The following is a 22,791-nucleotide window of genomic DNA, read 5'->3' on the forward strand; positions in this document are numbered from 1 at the left end:
CAAAAATAGAATCTGAATTCTCATCCTGTTTTTATAACATATTAATATACTACGTCTTCTAGAACATAAACATCTTTCCAAACACAGACCACATTTCTTTTAGTTTTTAAATATAGCAATTATCATATGAATAGCTTTGACAGTTTTTATTTCTGCTTTTGTTCTTCAGCTGAGCTTTTAGAAGTTATCCAACCGAGTACTATGTCATTAAAGAAGCAAGTTTAGGCCATGGAATGTACCTCCTCTAACAGTAATATATATTTATTTACTTTGACCTCACATGTCGCTTTCATGTGAGTTGTATTACCAGCAAGACAAATCTTTTACCATCTTCCCATCCTCTGCTGTTTGAGTTTTATTGATTTTTACAATCATAACCTCTATACCAACAATGACAGCATCCTTTGGGAGTAGGTTGGGGTAGTTTTAAAAAGCATTCAACTTTGGGCGGCACCTGTGGCTCCGTGAGTAGGGCACCAGCCCCATATACCGAGGGTGGGGGGTTCAAACCCAGCTCCGGCCAAACTGCAACCAAAAAATAGCCAGGCATTGTGGTAGGCACCTGTAGTCCCAGCTACTCAGGAGTCTGAGGCAAGAGAATCGTCTAAGCCCAAGAGCTGGAGGTTGCTGTGAACTGTGACGCCACAGCACTCCACCCAGGGTGACAAAGTGAGACTCTGTCTCTAAAAACAAAAGCATTCAACTTTATCTCTTTTTTTTTTCTTCTTTTTTTGCAGTTTTTGGCCAGGGCTAGGTTTGAACCCGCCACCTCCGGCACATGGGGCCGGCATCCCACCCCTTTGAGCCACAGAAACCGCCCAATAAGCTTTATATTTAGAAAAAGTTTTTAAAAATGCAACAATTTAAATACTAATTTTTAATCATTGTAAGAAATACTGTTGAACTAAGTCTTAGTAAATACACAGGGCAAATTTCTGTCTTCAGTTTATATCAGAAATATTCTGAGTACTTCTTAATTATAATGAAGTTATAGCTAGTAACCTTTCCCATTTATATAAACTGGTGAGCAAATGTCAGTGTATACAATACTGACTACAAAAGTGAAACTCTGTATGACATAGCGAAACTCAAAAGTGCTTTCAGGTAACAACACGCCTTAAAGTGAAGTTGTTACTCAGCTTATAAATTCTTAAAAGTGTAAATCTACTTCATTATCTTCTGTTACTAAGCAAGTGACAGAGAACTTTGTGGACTACAGTTTATATCATGAATCTTTCCATTAGCTGATAATTATCAACAGGAGATTAATATTCTTGAAGCAGTATACATATTGCCAAAAAGAAAAGGCTTTTAGAAAAAAACTGAAAAGGAGTAAATAAATTCTCAAGGGTACAGAGTCCTAGTTGGAAAGTTGCAAACAGTCCGTGAAATAAAGTGGCAATAGCTTGAAAGCCAAGATCAAAGGTGAATTTCATTAAGAATTATAACCCCTTCTCAAAGGAATTCAAAAGAGAAGTTTCTTTCAAAGGAGCTGGTTTTATGTAATCATTACTATATGTTACATACCTGACACTTAACTCTACCTATGGTGCTGTAACTCCTGTATGTCTTTGTTTTGTCAATTTCTCACTGGCTCATATTCATAGGAACATGCACACATCCAATTTAGAAAGCCCTTAGACCAGAAGCTCACATTTAACTTGAATAATATTCTTCTGTAGGCCTTTGGAGCTATTTTCTCACATGAACCCAACTCTCCTTTTTATGAAACATCTACCTATTTTTTTGTAAATAAAATTTAATGGTTATATGAACATGTGTGTATTAAATATCATATATGAAATCTACAATATAGGCCAGGCATGGTGGCTCACAACTGTAATCCTAGCACTCTGAGAGGCCAAGGTGAGCCTGAGCTGTGGTTAGGAGTTTGAGACTGGCCTTAGCAAGAGTAAAACTCCATCTCTAGCCGTAAAGAACTTATGTAAATTTATAACCCTTTATCTAGTCACAAAAAAATAGAAAATGTAGCTGGACATTGTGGCAGGCACCTATAGTCCCAGCTCCTTGGGAGGGTGAGGCAAGATTACTTCAGCCCAAGAGTTTGAGGTTGCTATGAGCTATAATGCCACAGCACTTTACCTAGGGCAACAAAGTGAGATTCTGTCTTAATAAATAAATTAAATAAATAAACAAGCAAATAATGCTATAATATACAAACAGAATCTGGTGCTTCTCCCTTCCAGTATCATATGGCCTAAGGCGTAGTACAGAGAAGCTTTCTCTCCCTTGACAAGTACCCTTTTGGGAAATAGGATTATACTTAGCCAAGTTCAGTAAGCAGTTCTAAAATAAATCATAGTTTGGGTAGATTAGGCTTTTGTGAGCCATCATAATATCTTAGAAATATCTCTGTAGAGAAATATGTGAACTTTTTTAGGATAAATTTATAACCATGAAATTTTACAGCATAGCACTTTAGTAAGTGGCAGTCTATATTGTCATATTCTTGCCTTAAATAGGAGCTTAGACTCTTAGAACATCAGTGGTAATAACAACGAAAAAGAAACAAGGAATTTTACCATTAACAAGAAAAGAGCTAAAAACATGGGTGGCACCTGTGGCTCAAAGGGGAAGGGCTCTGGTCCCATATGCCGAAGGTGGTGAGTTCAAACCCAGCCCTGGCCAAAAACCACACACACACACACACACAAAAAAAAAAAAAAGAGCTGAAAACATCATTTGGGATCCCAATAATGGTGAAATCACACAGCATCAACAGAAATATTTAGAAGGCCGGGCATGGTGGCTCATGTCTATAATCCTAGCACTATGGAAGGCTGAGGCAGGTGGATGGATCGCTTGAGTTCAGAAGTTGAAGACCGGCATGAGCAAGACCAAGACCCCATCTCTACTAAAAATAGCAAAAAAATAGCCAGGTGTTATGGCACCCGTAGTCCTAGATACTTGAGAGGCTGAGGCAAGAGGATCACTTGAGCTCAGGAGTTTGAGGTTGCTATGAGCTATGATGCCATGGCACTCTACTCAGGGCACGGAGTGAGACTCTGTCTCAAAAAATATATATATATATAGAGAGAGAGAGAGAGAGAGAGAGAAAAGGGAGACAATTTTCATTCAAATAGGTTGACTTTGAGATGACAGGAAGTCAGTTGGAAATAAGGTAGTAGGAGCATAGAGAAAAGTCAGCTTGTAAAGAGAGACTCGGGAGCTAGCCATAAAGAACTTACATAAATTTATAGCTTTTTATCTATAGTTACAAAATCCAAAAGGCTTTGAAAACTCAAAAGAGATATGTTTATTCTTAAGGTCTCATTTGGCTACAAAACTTGATCCAATTATGAACTCATTTATAGCCCTTATCCCACTCAGTGTAAATGTTCATATTGTGCTGTCTTTCAGAAATAGTAATTTATTTGACTATAGGATGGTGCCCCACACTCCACTAGGAGTCTCATACATAATATATATTGTATGCATCCTGTTAGCTTTCTACATTCTGAATTCCAGAATTCATCTGGTCTCAAGGATTTCATGAAAGGAATTAAAGAGGCGCAGTTGAAGTCATAACCACAGATGTAACAGAGAAAAGAAAACTCCCAATTACGGTTCCTTGATGTGCTGCTACAATTCCATAACCACTAAGATAGAAAAAGTAGAAGACATACTCAAGTGATAGGTACCAACAGAAATAACTCCAAGCAACTTCATAGCTTACCGCCTAACATAGCTAAGAGAGGACTTTTTTCCAGCAGTATAAGTTACAGAGTTATAACCTAAGAATAGGGAGAAAGGGGAAAGGGAGGGGAGGGAGGAGGGAGGGAGGGGGATTAATGGGATTACACCTGCGGTGCATCTTACAAGGGTATATGTGAATCCTAGTAAATGTGGAATGTAAAGGTCTTAGCAAAATAACTAAGAAAATGCTACAAAAGCTATGTTAACTAATGTGATGAAAATGTGTCAAACGATCTATGAACCAAGTGTATGGTGCCCCACAATCATACTAATGTACACAGCTATGGTTTAATAAAAATAAATAAATAAATAAATAAATAATAAAAAAAAAAGAACATGAACAACATAATAAATGTTAAAAGCACATGATTTTAGAAGGTAAATTTTAGGCTCGGCATCCGTAGCACAGTGGTTACAGCACCAGCCACATACACTGAGGGTGGTGGATTCGAACCCAGCCAGGCCAGCTAAAAACAACAATGACAACTGCAACCAAAAAATAGCTGTACGTTGTGGCCAGTGCCTGTAGTCCCAGCTACCTGGGAGGATGAGGCAAGAGAATCACTTCAGCCCAAGAGTTTCAGGTTATTGTAAACTGTGACGCTACGGCACTCTACCAAAGGCAACTCTATCTCAAAAAAAAGAAGGTACATTTTAGATATTCATATATAACAAAATGCTTGGATCACAGATATGCCTAAAATTTTAATTGTCTTTTTTGTGAGATTTTCGTAATATAAAATGGCAAGTTAATATGATTTTTTTCCTACAAATGTTACTTTGGGGGATTTTTTGGGGGGGTGGAATACTATTTATAACCATGAAATCAGGTTAAAAAAGCGTGGTCCTGTGCGGCATCTGTGGCTCAGTGAGTAGGGCCCTGGCCCCATATACCAAGGGTGGCAGGTTTGAACCTGGCCCCTGGCCAAACTGCAACAAAAAATAGCCGGGCATTGTGGCAGGCGCCTGTAGTCCCAGCTACTCAGGAGGCTGAAGCAAGAGAATTGCCTAAGCCCAAGAGCTGGAGGTTGCTGTAAGCTTTGAGGCCACAGCACTCTACCAAGGGCGACAAAGTGAGACTCTTGTCTCTTAAAAAAAAAAAGCGTGCTCCTCACCCTGCTTGCCATTGTTTATGATGAACAATACCAATTGTTTCCCCTATCTTACTACAATCTTCACAACTGTATAATAGAGGGAGTAGACCAAATGATCTAAAGTTGCCTTCCAAATTTAATATAATGTCCTAATCCACTAAAATAATCTACTAAAGGAATTATAATAATGAAAAGTAAGCTCTTGATATTTAAGAAATAAAATGTGGGGCGGCGCCTGTGGCTCAGTGAGTAGGGCGCCGGCCCCATATGCCGAGGGTGGCAGGTTCAAACCCAGCCCCGGCCAAACTGCAATAAAAAAATAGCCCGGCGTTGTGGCGGGCGCCTGTAGTCCCAGCTGCTCGGGAGGCTGAGGCAAGAGAATCGCGTAAGCCCAAGAATAGAGGTTGCTGAGAGCCGTGTGACGCCACGGCACTCTACTGAGGGCGGTACAGTGAGACTCTGTCTCTACAAAAAAAAAAAAGAAATAAAATGTGAGGAAATTTTTTTAAATGATACAAACTAGATTTTGAAAGTATTCTACTTAATATTCATTAATTAACATGGTACCACATACATGTTTGCATTGAATTTTTTTTTTTAGTCCATCTTTCATTTTTAGTGAATGCTTTCCTATTGTTTTGAGTGCAATTTTATATTTAGATTCTTCTCTATAGTGTATGTTCAGAGCTTTATCCAGTGTTTCTTTTTATAAGTTCATGAAATATGTCATAAACCTTGAGCACAAAAATTTTCCACCCTATATAAGGTAATGAAATTCTTCATCTAAAATAAGTTTAGTTCAGCATCAAAGGAATTTGACCTGGTGGACCAGAGTAAAAGCACCAAACCTCAGGATTTTTTAAACTAGAAGGGAATTTAGTGATGATCTAATCATGTTGGGTTTTGCAATTAAAGTGAGGCCTGCAGAATGACTTACAAGTAGTCACGTCCAGATAGTAGCCAAGTTATGTCATTGTTTCCCCACTGTATTCTGCCGATGACTGTGAGTAAAAAATGTGAACCATGTTTAAGGAATGTATTTTTTTTAGCAGAAATATTATTTAGTTACAGAGATAATAGGAAGGACTGGTAGGATTCTGCCCCCACATGGTAAGACACCAGTGTTTATCAAACCATGAGATATCTTTTATACATTACATTATTTACAGTTGACTCATAGACTCCTTACAACAGCCATGTGAAGTAGGTGCTATAATCTCAGTAGAGGTAAAGAAACTGAAGGCAGATTGTCTGATTCTGTATTACTCTGTCACTATATCACTTTGTGGCCTCCCAGATCAAGACAAATGAAGAGGGGAAAAATTCTAAAGACTATGTAATGCAGATGAAGTCATTTTATTAGGAAACTCAAATCTGGTATTTTCTGCTTTTGGCAGATTTGGGGAGCTCCATGATCATGTGCTTCTTGAACAAGCAGACTTCTTCCTGGGTGCCTACCATTTGAAAAGCACTGTTGGGAAAACAGAGAAGTGTAAGACATAGAAGAAGCATAAAATAGTTTCCTTATTGTCACCCAAATTTAAAGGAATCACTCCCTTTATTTGTAAAGAATATATTTTATAAATACCATTTTCTAATTATAAAAGTAATACTAATTTTAGAGAAAAGGATGAAGAAGAAAATAGAAATTACCAGTAATACTACCCTGAGTCAACACATTTTCCATTTTATTGTTACTTTTGATAAAAGCACTGATTCTGACAAATCCTCAGAAAATTAATGTGTATGCATAATGAAAATCTTTATATGTGAATATACTTAATCTAAAATATACCTCACACAGATTCAGTGAAGGGTAGTTTACTTAAAGGTAGAACTGAAGGACTGTGCCTTTTAGGAAATCTGCAAGGTTGATAGTAAGCAGAAGAGCTGTAATTCAAAGTGCAGTGAAAGCCTTAGTGTTCGCTTGGACTGTTTAGGCTTACTGACTAACAGTGTTATGGTTCAGAATTACATTCAGCATTCCCTTAACCTTGAATCATCCATGGTGGAATGAGGATTGAAAACAGAGCTGGTGCTTCCAATACCAGAAAAGTCCTAACACCCATGATTTCAGCCACAAAACTGTTCTGCCTACAAGTCTGGTCCATATCCCTCTCTGTGAATGTTATGAAATTCAGAACTAAGTCTCACTTCCATTTGAGCAATCTGCTCCCTGCACTAAAATAGTAGCACAGATGAATAGAATTAGACTATAATTCTTTTTCTTGCTCCTTCAGGTGAATCAATTCAGACAGCTGTATTCCAAAGTTATCAACGATAAACATGATGATGTCATGGCCAAGTTTGGCGCTATCCTGGCCCAGGGCATACTGGATGCAGGTAAATATTTTTAAATCTTCCAGATTTATTTATTAAAACTAAATCTAATGGAATCACTATCTCCCGTAATTATATGACGGTGGAAATTGAGTCTGAGGCAAATTATTCCTGGAGAAAATTTGGAGTTTGCAGTTCATAGTGATAATTTTTAGCAGTCATTCAAAGTGCAGGCTGTTAAGAGTTTAAGTCCAAGTCCCTTTTTATTACTAGCTATAGCTATATAACCTTGAGAAGTTATTTTCCCTCTCTGTTTTTGTTTACTTGTTCTTATAAAGTCCACCTCGTGGTGATGGGAGGATTAAAAATAGATGCGAAATAATTAGAACAGTGCCCATCTCTTAGTGAAGTGCTGAGCGAGTGTTACCTGAATTTTTTCTTTAATTTTCCTATATATATAAGTTTTAAACAAGTTAACAATCAAGGGCGGCACCTGTGGCTCAGTGAGTAGGGCGCCTGCCCCATATGCCGAGGGTGGCGGGTTCAAACCCAGCCCCGGCCAAACTACAACAAAAAATAGCTTGGCGTTGTGGCGGGCGCCTGTAGTCCCAGCTGCTTGGGAGGCTGAGGCAAGAGAATCGCGTAAGCCCAAGAGTTAGAGGTTGCTGTGAGCCGTGTGACGCCACGGCACTCTACCCGAGGGTGGTACAGTGAGACTCTGTCTCTACAAAAAAAAAAGTTAACAATCAAAACATTTTGAGAAAACTTTTTAAACAAATTCTACCAATCAAATCACTCCTAAAACAAGATTCATGACATGTTTACCTAATAAAATAGATGCATGGCACACTGTGCCAACTGGCTGCAGAATTCACCACTATACCTGTGGTTAGTTTCAAAAGATAAAGTGGTGTTCCTTAGCTTGGGGGTTCATTAGACATGTTCCTTAACTTTATTACTAGTGACATCTCAATAGAGTAAAAGGAAAAGAGTATATACCTATACTTCATTGTTAAGAATGTTATTCTTTTTCTTATTGTACTCTGTCCACGTGGAGTATAATTATTTTTATTTTTGCTAATTTGATAGGCGAAGAATAGTATTTCAAGTTTTCTATAGCAGTAATGTTATTAGGGGAACATTTTTAAAATATTCATTATGGGCCAGGTGCAGTGGCTCATCCTGTAATCCTAGCACTCTGGGAGACCAAGGTGGATGGGTCACCTCAGCTCAGGAGTTTGAGACCAGCTTAAGCAAAAGTAAAACCCTGTCTCTAAAAATAGCTGGGAGGACAGCGCTTATAGTTCAATGGGTAGGGCGCCGGCCACCGTCCAAGGTTGGCGGGTTCAAATCCAGCCCGGGCCAGCTAAAACAACAATGACAAGTACGCAACAACAACAAAAAAGAAAATAGCCGGACATTGCGGTGGGCTCCTATAGTCCCAGCTACTTGGGAGGCTTGAGGCAGGAAGTTCGCTTGAGCCCAAGCATTTGATGTTGATGTGAGCTGTGATGCCATAGCACTCAACCCCAGAGCAACTAACTGAATGTGACACTGTGTCTCAAAAATAAATAAATAAAAATATTGATTGGCCATCTCAGTTTCTTCTAATGAAACATTCGGTTAGCCATGTTTGTTACAGTTGTTCTTTTCTCCCCAGTCAAGTAGGAATATGTATATAGATGTATTGAATAAGATCAAATAAAGAGGATACAATTATATAATCTGTTTTAAATTTTTCTTTTTAATCTTTTAGGGTTTTTTACTTGCTAAGAGTGTTCTAATTGTGTCACACTTTTTAGTTTTATAATTTTAGTTAAATTCTCTGTGTCCTCTTTCTTAAAAAGTAAAAAATTTCAGTCTCCTTTCTAATGGTTTTATCTTTTTATTTTTTTATTGCTGAGGTTTTTCTAATTTATTTATGTACAAATTTTATTTTTTTCTTAATCATCTATTTATTTATTTATTTTTTTGAGACAGAGTCTCACTCTGGCGCCCAGACTAGATTGTTGTGGCATTATAGCTCGCAGCAACCTTAAGTTCTTGGGCTCAAGCAATCCTCTTGCCTCAGTTTTCGTATTTTTCATAAGGACAAGGTCTTGCTATTGGCTCAGGCTGGTGTTGAACTCCTAAGCTCAAGTGATCTACCCACCTCGGCCTCTCAGAGTTCTAGGATTACAGATGTGAGCCACTGAGTCGGCTATTTTTACACTTTATTTTCTTTTTCTTAGAACTTTTCTAAATTTTTGAGGCAGATGTTTTTCTCTTTTAGTCTGTTTATCTAACAGGGTTTTTGGTGTTTGGTTTTTTTTTTTTTTGTTTGTTTGTTTTTTGGTTAATTTTGCAAGCCTTTGAGAGTTTTATGCTTAAACTTTTAGTGTCGAGACAGTTTATTGTCTTTTTTATTTAAAAAGCATTGGTTTACAACTGTAGATAGGTAAGAAAAATATTCTATGGATGTTTTAAGTATAATAAACCATTTCAATTCTAGATGGTATTGATTCCCTGCCATGTATAAACAATACAGACATTGACATCCTATAGTTTCTCCCTCCTCGTTCTTTACTGCCTTCTAATATTTTTAAGTTTACATTTTCATGGCTTGTGATATTTATACGTTGCCTTTAAAAATCTTTTCTCTCTCTCTCTTTTTTCTTTTTTTCCTTCTGAGACAGAGTCTTATTCTGTCAGCCTGGGTAGAGTATTGTGGTGTCATAGCTTGCAGCAACCTCAGACTCTAGCGCTCAAGCAATTAATCCTCTTACCTCACCTTTCCAAGTAGCTACATCTATAGGCGCTGGCCACTTCACCCAGCTATGTTTTAGAGAAAGAATCTCACTTTTGCTCAGGCTGGTCTCAAACTCCTGAACTCAGGCAGTCCACCCATCTCGGCCTCCCAAAGTGCTAGGGTTACAGGCGTGATTAATTCTCAGAGCTATATGGTCTTAGTTCCCATATTTAAATGGATTCAGTACTCACCATTATTTTTTTTCTTTTCCTTTTTTTTTTTTTGCAGTTTTTTTTGGCCGGGGCTGGGTTTGAACCCACCACCTCTGGCATATGGGGCCAGCACCCTACTCCTTTGAGCCACAGACGCTGCCCTTTCTTTTCCTTCTTATTTTATTTTTTTTGTTTGTTTGCTTGCCTTTTGAGCCAGAATCTCATTCTGTTGCCCCAGGCAGCCCTGCTCATAGCAATCTCAAATTCCAGGGTTCAAGTAATCCTCCTGTTTTAGCCTCCCAAGTACCTGGGACTACAGGCACCTGCTACAATGCCTGGCTAATTGTTCTGTTTTTATTAGATACATGGTCTTAATCTTGCTTAGGCTGATCTTGAACTCCTGACTCCAGAGATCCTCCTGCCTTTGCCCTACCAAGAGTGCTAGGATTATAGGTGTGAGCCCCTGTGCCTAACCTCACCATCATTTCTTTTACTACTACTTTTTTGTTGTTAGGATATCTGTACTAAATCTAGACACTTAACTGGCTGGATTTGGTCAGGAATTAAGTTTTTTAATTAATTGGGTTTTATTAAATTTTGAGACTTAGACAAAAATTGGGCAAAATGTACAGAGTTCCTACATGTCCCGATCCTCTTCCAGTGTCTCCTGTATCTTGCATCAGTGTGGTATATTTGCTGTAATCGATGAGCCAATATTGATACATAGTTACTACCCAAAGTCCCTAGTTTACAGTAAGGTTCATTCTCTATGTTGTACATTCTGTGGATTTTTCCCTGCTTTCACCATATAGCATCATTTGGAATAGTTCTGCTCCTCAAAACATCCGCTGTCCCTATCCATTCCTCCTGACTTTCCCCACAAGTAATACCTAACCAGAGGATCTTTTTACTCTCTCCATAATTCTGTTTTATTTATTTTATTAAGGTATAATTGAAAAATGGAAATTATGTCTACTTACAGTGCACATGATACTTATATATATCTATACCCAAACACATTGTACAGTGGTTCCGCCAAGATGAATTTACATATCCACTTTACATACTTATCATTTTTGGTGTGAGAACATTTAAGAACTACTCTCTTAGCAGTTTTCAAGTATATTCAAGTATACAGTACATTTTGTCTTTTCCAGAATATCATATAGTTGGAATCATACAGTCTTTTCAGATTGACTTCTTATGGTAATCAGTGTTTAAAACAGGATTTAGTGGTAAGGTATTACTACTATTCTATAATCTTTTTGTTTTCCTTTCCTTCCCTGCCACTTTTTGAAGTTTATGATTTTAAATTACAAATCCTTGTTCATTTAGCAGTTCTTTGTTTTTTTGTTTGTTTGTTTTTTACCATATTAGGCTTATTCATTAAGAGTTAGGGAAGGATGGCTCTGCGCCTGTCGCTCAAGCAGCTAAGGCGCCAGCCACATACATCTGAGCTGGCAGGTTCGAGTCCAGCCTGGACCCAACCAAAAAATAGCCAGGTGTTGTGGCAGGCGCCTGTAGTCCCAGCTACTTGGGAGGCAGAGGTAGGAGAATCGCTTGAGCCCAGGAGATGGAGGTTGCTGTGAGCTGTGATGTCACAGCACTCTACCTAGGGTGACAGCTTGAGGCTCTGTCTCAAAAAAAAAAAAAAAGTCAGGGAAGGATAATTCTATGTTTTACCTTTATTCTGCCATCTTCACTAGAAGTCATCACTCTGTCTTCCTCTCCTTCCTTCCTCTTTCAGCATCTCTCTATTTGATTTGTCATGGACAAGTCAAGTTTTTTTTTTTTTTTTTTTTTAATTTTTTTATTAAATCATAACTGTATACAATGATATGATTATGGGGCATTATACACTCACTTCATAAACCATTTGACACATTTTTATCACAGTGGTTAACATAGCCTTTCCGGCGTTATCTCAGTTACTGTGCCAGACAAGTTTTGATGCTTCTTTACACTGCTTACAATGATTTTGCTTCAGGTATTTTTTTTTTTAAAGACAGAGTTTCACTGTGTCACCCTCAGTAGAGTGCCATGGCATCACAGCTCACAGCAACCTCAAACTCTTGGGCTTAAACTCTTGCCTCAGCCTCCCAGGTAGCTGGGACTATAGGTGCCCGCCACAATGCCCGACTATTTTTTGTTGCGGTTGTCATTGTTGTTTAACAGGCCCTGGCTGGGTTCGAACCTACCAGTTCCAGTGTATGTGACTGGCACCGTAACCACTGTGCTACAGGCACCAAGCCTACTTCAGGTATTTAATACATAAAAGTTCCATACTATAGTTAGTGTTCACTATTACATTATAAAATTATGCTCTTTTCCTTTTTTTTTTTTTTTGCCATGAACTTCTTTACTTCGATAGGTCTTTGGGAGTTAAAGGATCCTTTTTTATTTTTTAATATTCTACCCAACTGCCTTGGAAAAATTTGCATTCTTGGTCTCAGTATAGTGGTAGTACAGGAAAATCTGAGGAAAGCAACTTCAAAGAAAAGAATGAAGTTGAAATTTATGAGAACTCAGTCAGTGATTTGGACTCTTCTGGGAAAAAATCTGAAGATTAAGGAGATTTATGATTGAAGTCTTAAACTGTAAACATTATCAATAGCATAAACTCTCCCTTGTTTATTAAATCTCAGAATGTTAGAAGAAAAGACTAGTTTCTAAGTCTAACGAAGATAGGTTTTGTTGAAATAAAAAGAAAATTCAACTTCAAAACTTAGATCAAATCGGGCGGCGCCTGTAGCTCAGTGAGTAGGGCGCTGGCCCCATATACCAAGGGTGGCAGCTTCAAACCGAGCCCCGGCCAAACTGCAACAAAAAAATAGCTGGGCATTGTGGCGGGCACCTGTAGTCCCAGCTGCTCAGGAGGCTGAGGCAAGAGAATTACGTAAGCCCAAGAGCTGGAGGTTGCTGTGAGTTGGGTGACACCACGGCACTCTACCAGGGGCGGTAAAGTGAGACTCTGTCTCTACAAAAAAAAAATTTAAAAAAAGAAAAAGAAAAACCTAGATCAAATCTAGGCAGGCTTTCCCTCTCTTCTCTCCTCCCCAGCCTCACGCTAGGTTGCGTACCATGCTTAGCTGTATGTTCGTACTAGCACCCTGCTTTGTAGCTATTATAATACTTTTATGTCTTATTTTAATTATCTAATTCACTAGACGAAAGTCTCCTAGGAGTCTTTTTCAGTATTTTGTTTATAATTCTGAACATATACTAAGCATTTGGTGATTATAGGGGTTAAAGTAAGGAAGAGTACAGACAGTAAATGTCCACAACTCCTATTAGAAAAACAAAATTAAAGTATACCAAAGCTTTCTTTTTTCCAGATCAAAATCTTAAATGAAATATCTGCAGTGAAGTCCTAAGAAAATCTAGATTATTTGCTTGAACAGTAGAACCCCAATTCATATAAAAATTAAAGTAAGTGATTTGTTTCTGGTCACAAGGTTAGTGTCAGAGCTGCCTCCTACCAATTTAAGTGCCTCCTACCAATTCATAGAAAATAATACTTGGTGCTTTGGATTTTTCTATAGCTGCACATAAATCTTCATAACTTAATGAATATTTCTAATAATTTTTATGGTGCTTAACACATAAAAGTATGAGTCAAAACATTTTTTACTATTTTATATATATATATAGGGGGTTGGGGTTTGTTTGTTTGTTGAGATAGGCTCTTGTTCTGTCGCCTAGACTGGAGTGCTAGAGCAGTGATGTTATCACAGCTCATTCACTCTCAAAGTCCTGATCTGACGGGATCCTGCCTCAGCCTCCTGAGTAGCTGGGACTATAGGTGTGCATCACCATGCCCAGCTAAATTTTTTTTTTTTATTTTTTTTTTTTAGAGACAGAGTCTCACTTTATGAGCCTCGGTAGAGTGCTGTGGCATCACAGCTCACAGCAACCTCCAACTCCTGGGCTTAATTCTCTTGCCTCAGCCTCCTGAGTAGCTGGGACTACAGGTGCCCGCCACAACACCTGGCTGTTTTTTTGTTGAAGTTTGGCCAGGGCCAGGTTTGAACCTGCCACCCTCGGTATATGGGTCTGGCGCCCTACCCACTGAGCCACAGGTGCTGCCGTCCCAGCTAATTTTGTAAAGTTTTCTGTAGAGATGGAGTTTCACTGTGTTGTGAGTCTGTTCTCCAACTCTTGGCTTCAAGCAATCTTCCTGTCTCAGCCTCCCAAATTATTAGCTTTATATGTATGAGCCACCATAGCCTGTTACATATTTCTTATAAATGTGTAAGTATCTTATAAGTATGTATTTTTCTGCATTTAAGCATGATAAAAGCAGAAAGAATAAAACTAAACAATATCTACCTCTTGCTTCTTTGCTCTTGCTTATTAAAAGCTAATATAGTGTAATATAGATTAATACTTAATTTAGTATTTTTGAAGAATACCTACCTATAGATAAAGAAGGTCTAAATTTGCCCTGAATCCAGTTAAAGTACAGTATTTCCAATTTTGAAGAGCCTAGATAACTCAATGACTAATTCCAAGGACTCTATATTAGATTGTGTGAACTGTGCTCTTAAAATAATCACCAGGTATTTTCCTAGTGCAGTACTTAGAAATCTTTATTATTGCCCTACTGGATTGCCATTCATGGTTTCTCTTTTTCTACAGGTGGTCATAATGTCACAATCTCCTTACAGTCCAGGACAGGGCACACTCATATGCCTTCTGTGGTTGGCGTTCTTGTCTTTACCCAGTTCTGGTTCTGGTTTCCTCTTTCACACTTCCTGTCATTGGCTTATACCCCTACCTGTGTCATTGGCCTTAACAAGGACTTAAAGGTATGTTAAAGAGATCTAAGCTTTGTAGCCTATCTTGTTCGCTGGTGGTTGAACTGATGCACGCCAACCACTCACAAGAATTTCCATGAAATTTTAACACATTGCCACACTGGAAAAAACATTTATTTCCTTGGGGCCACAGTGTTTTATTTTGAAAACAGAATTAAAAACTTTGAAAACAAACGATCTGTTAATTACAATTTTTTATTGTTTTGCCGTGAAGCCACCCATCACATAACATGTATGTGATAGCATGGCAGCATGAGTTTCCTGCACACCATGCAGCTCCCAAGATCAAGAGATATGTGACTTGGCTGGGCACAGTGGCTCACACCTATAATCCTAGCACTCTGAGAGGGCAGGGTGGGAGGATCATTTGAGCTTAGGAATTTGAGACCAGCCTGAGCAAGAGCAAGACCCCATCTCTACTAAAAACAAAAAAGGTAGAATAATTCACTGGGGTTGGGGTTTGGCATCTTATAGTCTTACTACTTGGGAGGCTGAGGTAAGAAGATAGCTTGAGCCCAAAAGTTAGAGGTTGCTGTGAGTTATGATGAATGTCACTGCATTCTACCTAGGGTGACAGAGTGAGACTCTGTCTCAAAAAAAAGAAATGTGTGAGTTATGTCATGAGGTCCTGTGCTCAAAACTAGTGTGAATTAAATACAGTTCACATGGCAGTTAATGTGGTAAAGATGAGTTGGCATCTCATGAATAACATGTTTTTCTTAAAATTTAAGTCATCACCTTCTTGTAGAATATGTTGGTAGAAGTTTTAAAAATCATGTCTCCCTACTGGCTATGTAATCTTGAATAAATCAGTTGAGAGGGAATGGTGAGAGAGAGTGCTAAATGCAAAGATATGAAGAGACTTTATAGACCATTCTGATGAATTTTATTATATATTATACTAAAGGGTGTGGGAGCTGTTGAAGGGTTTCAAGCAGATAAATGACATGAAATTTGCGTTTTATTCATAGAAAGATCATTCTGGTATCAGTGGACAGCTGTTAAAATGCTATTGCAGTAATGTGGGGCAAGGAAGAATAAAGACCTAAACTAAATCTTAATAATGTAATAAGGAATGGAGATATGAGTCAGGGACATGTCTGTGTGATACTAGAATGATTGATGGAAGAAAGAATTGTTACTAATGGGAAGAACAGGCCACAGCACAGTGGCTCACACCTTAATCTTAGCACTCTGGGAGGCTAAAGTGGGAGAATTGCTTGAAGCCAGGAATTTGAGACTATCCTGAGCAAGAGCAAGATCCCATCTGTACAGAAAAAATATATAATTAGCTGGGCATAGTGGCAGGCACCTGTAGTCCCAACTACTCAGGAGCCTGAGGCAGGAGAATCACTTGAGCCCAGGAGTTTGAGATTGAAATGATGATGCCACTGCACTCTAGCCCAGGCAAGAGAGCAAGACTATCTCAAATAAATAAATAGATGAATGGATGGATCGAAAAGCAAAGGAGGTTGTCCCTTTGGCAGTGACATAAAAGACCACACCAGTGAGGAGCCAGGAAATCTGACAGGATGAAACAGTCTAGCAGCATAGCTAGACCCTATCTCTAAAAAGTAAAAAAAAATGAGCTGAGCCTGGGCGGCACACATCTATACTCTCAGCTGTTCAGAAGACTGAGACTGGAGGATCACTTGAGCCCAGAAGTTTGAGGTTGCAGTAAGCTATGATTATGCCACTGCACTTTAGCCTGAGAGACAGTGAACACCTGTCTCTTAGGAAAAACATGAGATGGAGAAGATAAGCTTCCTTGTCCTAATAAATAACATGCTTATTATCATTTTCCCACCAATGTAAATTGGGTAAATAGAGAAAAATTAAGACCAAGAACGTTAAGCCTAGTCACTAAGTAATGTGAAACTGACTGTCTGTTAGGCTTATGTTAAACTCATCATGTAAGTTGTAATTAAATAGTGTAGAAACTATATACAGGCTTCTAAGTTGTTAGTGTGGTACAAAGGAAGGAATATGGAAGTTTCGTGTGCAGAAAAAAATAACCAGATAATATTTTACAAAGAAGGTAACAGTTGATCTGATGCTCATACATGAATAGGATTAACCCATTGAAGCAGAGTGGTTGTTAGTAAAAATGAGATAAGCAGATGCCTGTTCAAAAGCACAGAGCTTCAGGAAAGCCTAGAGAACAAAGTAATTCTGTAAAACACCTAAAAACAAATTAAATAAAAGAAGACAGATGCCTTTCAGAGAGGAGTGATAACATAGTTGACCATTCAGCCTGAATTGAAACTTCTGATCTTTTTTGTGTGTGTGTTTTACTTAAATCTTGATATTATTTTAATGAAAGAGGAAAACAAGCTCTTTTATTTCTTCAGATGCCGAAAGTTCAGTATAAATCAAACTGTAAACCATCTACATTTGCATATCCTGCCCCTCTGGAAGTACCAAAAGAAAAGGAAAAGGAAAAGGTATGTTATTTGTTCCTCAAGCAACATTTATACTTACATATAGGAGCTGAGTGTTTTACTTAGGTTTGTTTTTAAATATGTTTTATCTTTAAAAGTAACACTTCTTGCTCAGCACCTGTAGCTCAGTGGTTAGGGTACCAGCCACATGCACCAGGGCTGGTGGGTTTGAACTTGGCCAGGGCCTGCTAAACAACAGTGACAATAACCAAAAAAAAATAGCTGGGCGTTGTGGTGGGTGCCTGTAACCCCAGCTCCTGGGAGGCTGAGGCAAGAGAATCACCCAAGAGTTTGAGGTTGCTGTGAGCTGTGACGCCACAGTACTCTACCAAAGGCAACATAGTGAGACTCTGTCACACCAAAAAAAAAAGTAACACTTCTTATGGTAAATCTGACATTACACAAGAATATGAAGTAAAAGTCCTTTTTTCTGTCTTGGTCCTCCAAGTCCCATGGCACAAGATTCACAACTTGTGAATTGCTGTGAAGGTTTTCTCTGCACATACTTTTTATATCCAAAAAGTATCTCTCAATACTTTTTATATCCCAAAAAGAATTACTCTATACATACTGCTCTACATCTCATTTTCACTTTAATGTAGCTTTAAAACTTTCAACATACATGGATCTCATTTTTTTTTTCTTAAAGCTACCAAGCAATGTTTTTATGAATCTAACATTATTTGTCATACCAATTCTTTATTATTATATTTAAGGTTATTTCTAATTTGTCACTACTATAAATGAGGCTGGAACTTGTACAGGTGTGTATAGGTTAGAATCTTAGGTGTAGAATTGCTTGATCAGAAGTAATGCACATTATTTTTATGTGTCCTAACTAAATTGCCTTTAAAAATGAAGATCAATTTATTTCCCAACCAACCATGTATGAGAACACTCATAGACGTGCTAAATCAAAGAAAAATGATTAGAGAGCCACACCCATGAAGTTTTTACTCAGTAAAATTATCCTTTCATAACACTTTATGTATAGGAGACTAGCTCTTTGTGCCAGGATAAGTTCCATGCATGATTATCTAGTTGATTATTTGTAGTGACTTGTGTATAAGTAGGGATAATTATAGAAATGACTAAATTTGAGGGTGACTGCTGTATTTTACACCTTATTTTTAAGTCTGAAACAAAGTTGGCTTTACATCAGTATTGCCCAGCTTTTCAAACTCCTTGTTTCGGCTGGGTGTGGTGGCTCATGCCTGTAATCCTAACAGTCTGGGAGGCTGAAGACAGTGAATGGCTGTGAGCTATGATGCCACAGCATTCTACCAAGGGTGACAAAGTGAGACTCTGTCTCAAAAAGAAAACTGTTTCACCTTTGATTTCAGTAAAACCCATCAAGGAGACTAATTCCTTGCCAGCCACTTAAATATTATTGTTGTAAGGCATCCATTCTAGTGAGAACATCTCTGCAACCAGGACTAGAGGAAATCATTATGTTGTTCATTGTTTTTTCTATAGAGCAAAAAAGGATACAGCACCCAAGTCTTTATCTTAGAAACACATGATAGCAAATTTATATACTGGGTAGGCTACGGATCAAAAAAGATTAGAGTTATATTAGATATAAGCCTCAAACCAAAGATACAGCTGACTACAATAGTAGTAAATTATGTAAATAAACGTCCTTGCTTTTCCCGTTTATTATTATTTTTTTTTTTTTTTTTTTATTTTGGCCGGGGCTAGGTTTGAACCCGCCACCTCCGGCATATGGGACCGGCGCCCTACTCCTTGAGCCACAGGCGCCGCCCTTTCCCGTTTATTATTGGATTGGATTGTTTTTTATAATATTCACTGTTAGAAAACAGAATAGTACTATAGGACTGAGTTCTTCTTAAGGCTTACATGTTTGGACTAAGCTAAGAGATTACAAAAATTTCCCCTGTTCACTTCCTCCAGGTTTCTACTGCTGTGTTATCTATAACTGCAAAGGCCAAAAAGAAGGAAAAAGAAAAAGAAAAAAAAGAGGAGGAGAAAATGGAAGTGGTGGGTATAACTTGGTTGTATGTGTTGAAGTCTCTATCTCTGTTATGGTACAGATTCTTCTTTAGTAGAACGTTAATTATCCCTTGCTCATGGCTTCCTTCAAATAATTATCCTGTTCCTAGCATATTGAATCATGTAATTTTACTAGATATTATATATGGGTCACTACAAAAGTTTTGAGACAGACTGTGTTACAGTCCATTATTTCACTTCCAAGAAATACAGTCAACAGCATCCTTTCTGATTCACCTGTGCAAGTTTCGACTTGTTGGGCTTATCCTTGTTGTCAGGAGGGTTTCATTTGTTTCTGTGCATGTGGATTTTATGTTTCTTAATTTTTGTGTATCTCAAATTTTTCATAATGACCTATGTATCTATTTGTAGGAAGAATAAAAACAAATAAATCAGGAATAAGTTCCTGGAGGAAACAACAACCAAAATAAGTTTTGAAGGGCAAAGTAGAATTTTTATCAGTGAGATGATGAGAGGAGAAAGATTGGCCCTTTGATCATTGGTATTAAGTTTTAAGCCTTTTTAATTTTCTGAAGGCAAAAAAGGGAAACCTAATAAACACATGTATATGTAAAAAAAAGAAGATTGGTTCTTTGAAAGGGATTGTCATTCATTTACCTTCTTTTACTGCTGTCTGTTGGTTTTTCTGCCGTCTTCTCCTTTATAACCAAGTCCAATACTACTCTCATTCCCAAGCAGAGTTACATTTTCCTCCTCTTGAGTCCAGTATCACTTTAGCTGTACTTCCATTATTATCACCACTACCTTTTGTACCTAATAGTGGCACAGTAAACTTATCAGACATTACTCAGTGATGTGTGGAACAGAAGTGAAATTTTATTGAGCCTTTTTTCCCTCCTAGGATGAGGCAGAGAAAAAGGAAGAAAAAGAGAAGAAAAAAGAACCTGAGCCAAACTTCCAGTTATTGGATAACCCAGCCCGAGTTATGCCTGCCCAGCTTAAGGTCCTAACCATGCCAGAGACCTGTAGATACCAGCCTTTCAAACCAGTAAGTTACCAACAGCTCTTACTCTACATACCAATGAGATAGTAATATGTAGAACAATAGAATATCGATAAAGATAAATTTCTATAGCATTGGAGCAAGCTCTCTAGTACTAAGAAATCACTTTGCAAAAGAAAGAATATTTCCCTTCATTTCACATAGATTTAGGGGAATTTTTCTTTTCTCGGTGTAACTCTACAATCTCCCCTCTTCCACCAGAGACGTATGCCATAGAAATCCCTAGTACAGTATAGTGATTAGGAACATAGACTATAGAGCCAGGCATACTGGATTTGAATCTTGATTCTACCTCTTGCAGACTATAACCTTATGCTAGGTACTAAATCTCTCATTGCCTCAGTTTCCTCTACTATACAATAGCGTTATCATTCCTAACTCATAGATACGGCACAAATTAAATAAGTTCATATATAAGCACTGAGAACGAGATCTGGGACTGCTCCAGTAAGTGTTAATCATCATTATAATTACACTGAATTTTAGAGTTAGAAAAGGATCTTCACTTTTTTTCACTCTGGTCCATGGCATCAATAGGATGTGACCTTCAAGATGCCAGGAAGCTCCATAGTCACCGACAGGACAAGAAGTGACATGATAAACAGTGCAAAAAAGCCCGTTTGGGCACAGCCTGAAGACCAACTCTTTTGGAGGTGCTTCCCCTGCAAAGGGAATTGTGATGGAAGAAGTAGGAGTTGAAGCCAAACAGGCCCGGGCTGGATTCAAACCCGCCAGCTCTGATATATATGGCTGGTACCTTAGCTGCTTGAGCTATAGGCGCCAAGCCCCAAAATTCTTTATTTAGTAAAACTGTCCTTCAGAAATCGAGAAATTATGGCTCACTGCCCATAGCACAGTGGTTCCAGCGTCAGCCACATGCACTGCAGTTGGCAGGTTCAAACCCAGCCCGGGCCAGCTAAAACAACAACCACAGCTGCAACAAAAAATAGCCAGGTATTGTGGCGGACGCCTGTAGTACCAGTTACTTGGAAGGCTGAGGCAAGAGAATCACTGAAGCCCGAGAGTTTGAGGTTGCTGTGAGCTGTGATAGCACAGCACTCTACCAAGGGTGACATATTCGGACTCTGTCTCAAAAAAAAAAAAAAAAAAATTTTTTTTTTTTAGAAATTATAATATGCCCACATAAATAAAAACAGAGGATCTGTTGTTAGCAAACTTACCTTACAAGAAATAACTAAAAAACTCTGTATCTGTACAGCGGTTAGGGCACCGGCCACATACACCGGGGCTGGCCGATTTGAACCCAGCCCAGGGCTGCTAAACAACAATGACAACTGCAACAAAAACATAGCTGGGCATTGTGGTGGGCACCTGTAGTCCCAGCTACTTGGGAGGCTAAGGCAAGAGAATCACTTAAGCCCAAGAGTTTGAGGTTGCTGTGAACTGTGACACCATGGCACTCTACCAAGGGTGACATAGTGAGACTCTGTCTCAAAAAAAAAGAAAAGAAAAGCAATATCAAACTGCCAAGGGCAACAAAGGCCACCATTATCAAACTGAAATGAGAGGATACTAGATAATAACTTGAATATGCATAGAAAATAAAGCACTGGTAAATGTAAAAGGTAGTACAAATGTATCCTTTTTGTTCATAATTCTTTTTTCTCCCATCTAACTTAAAAGACATCTGCATGAAGCAGGAATTATCAATTGGTGATGATGTGCACATGGCATAGAAATGTCTTTGCATTATAACAATAGCACAAAAAAAATGGAAGAACACAGCATTCTAGGTTAGTGGCATTCTCTTCAAGAAAAACAGATTTGTTAAGGCAGAGGGTTCTAGGTAAGTATAGAGATATGTGTGTACTGGGAGAAGGGAAATAGATTCACAAAGGCACACCAGTTTTATAGCATGGCAGGGCAGAGTTCTGATGAGTAAAATTGGATTAGGTTGCACTGCAGATATGCTTATACGTATGTGAATCATTTCACTAATATGCTTGTTCTTTTTTTCCTTCTCAGTAATGTGCTTTGGTAGAAATATGCTTTTTCCAGATGTGCCCTGCCACTGTTGGCTGATTTAATTATAGAGAGCAGCTTTCCATTTCCTTTGACACAGGCAAGCTGATAGAATGAGATTAGCACACCAGAGATGGGTGAATAGTTTGGTGTTTGGATTTACCTTTTGCTAATATGCTTGGGAGAGGGCTTAATAAAATTGCTGCTGCAGTCTGCTTCCCTTTTGTTTTGTGTCCCATCTGTTTTTTCATTTGCTTGCAACACAAGAATTTAAAGATCAAAGTGAAAAACACTCAGATGTCTGGTGTATTATGCTGTTCTCCCCATTGTTCTGGTATTGCTGCTAAAGAAAAATTGGCTTTTCATTTACAAATTATCTTGTGTCCAAAATGATGGTAATCTCACACATAATATAGTACATACTTGACTAGTATGCTTCTCAAACTTTAATGTACATACAGATCCACTGGGGATCTTGTTGA

At 38.3% G+C, this 22,791-nt stretch overlaps 1 protein-coding gene across 1 annotated transcript in view; it reads left to right on the top strand.

Moving 5' to 3' along the window:
• PSMD1 (proteasome 26S subunit, non-ATPase 1) overlaps nt 1–22,791 on the top strand; it is a 119,282-nt gene that overhangs the window by 92,801 nt on the left and 3,690 nt on the right. Inside the window, exons 19-23 of the mRNA XM_053596302.1 lie at nt 7,052–7,154; nt 14,670–14,839; nt 17,200–17,292; nt 19,204–19,290; nt 20,165–20,311. Of these exons, the coding sequence (XP_053452277.1) occupies nt 7,052–7,154; nt 14,670–14,839; nt 17,200–17,292; nt 19,204–19,290; nt 20,165–20,311 (600 nt within the window). The remainder of the gene's footprint in view (nt 1–7,051; nt 7,155–14,669; nt 14,840–17,199; nt 17,293–19,203; nt 19,291–20,164; nt 20,312–22,791) is intronic.

Source organism: Nycticebus coucang, chromosome 7, assembly GCF_027406575.1.
Source record: "Nycticebus coucang isolate mNycCou1 chromosome 7, mNycCou1.pri, whole genome shotgun sequence".
Lineage (NCBI taxonomy): Eukaryota > Metazoa > Chordata > Mammalia > Primates > Lorisidae > Nycticebus > Nycticebus coucang.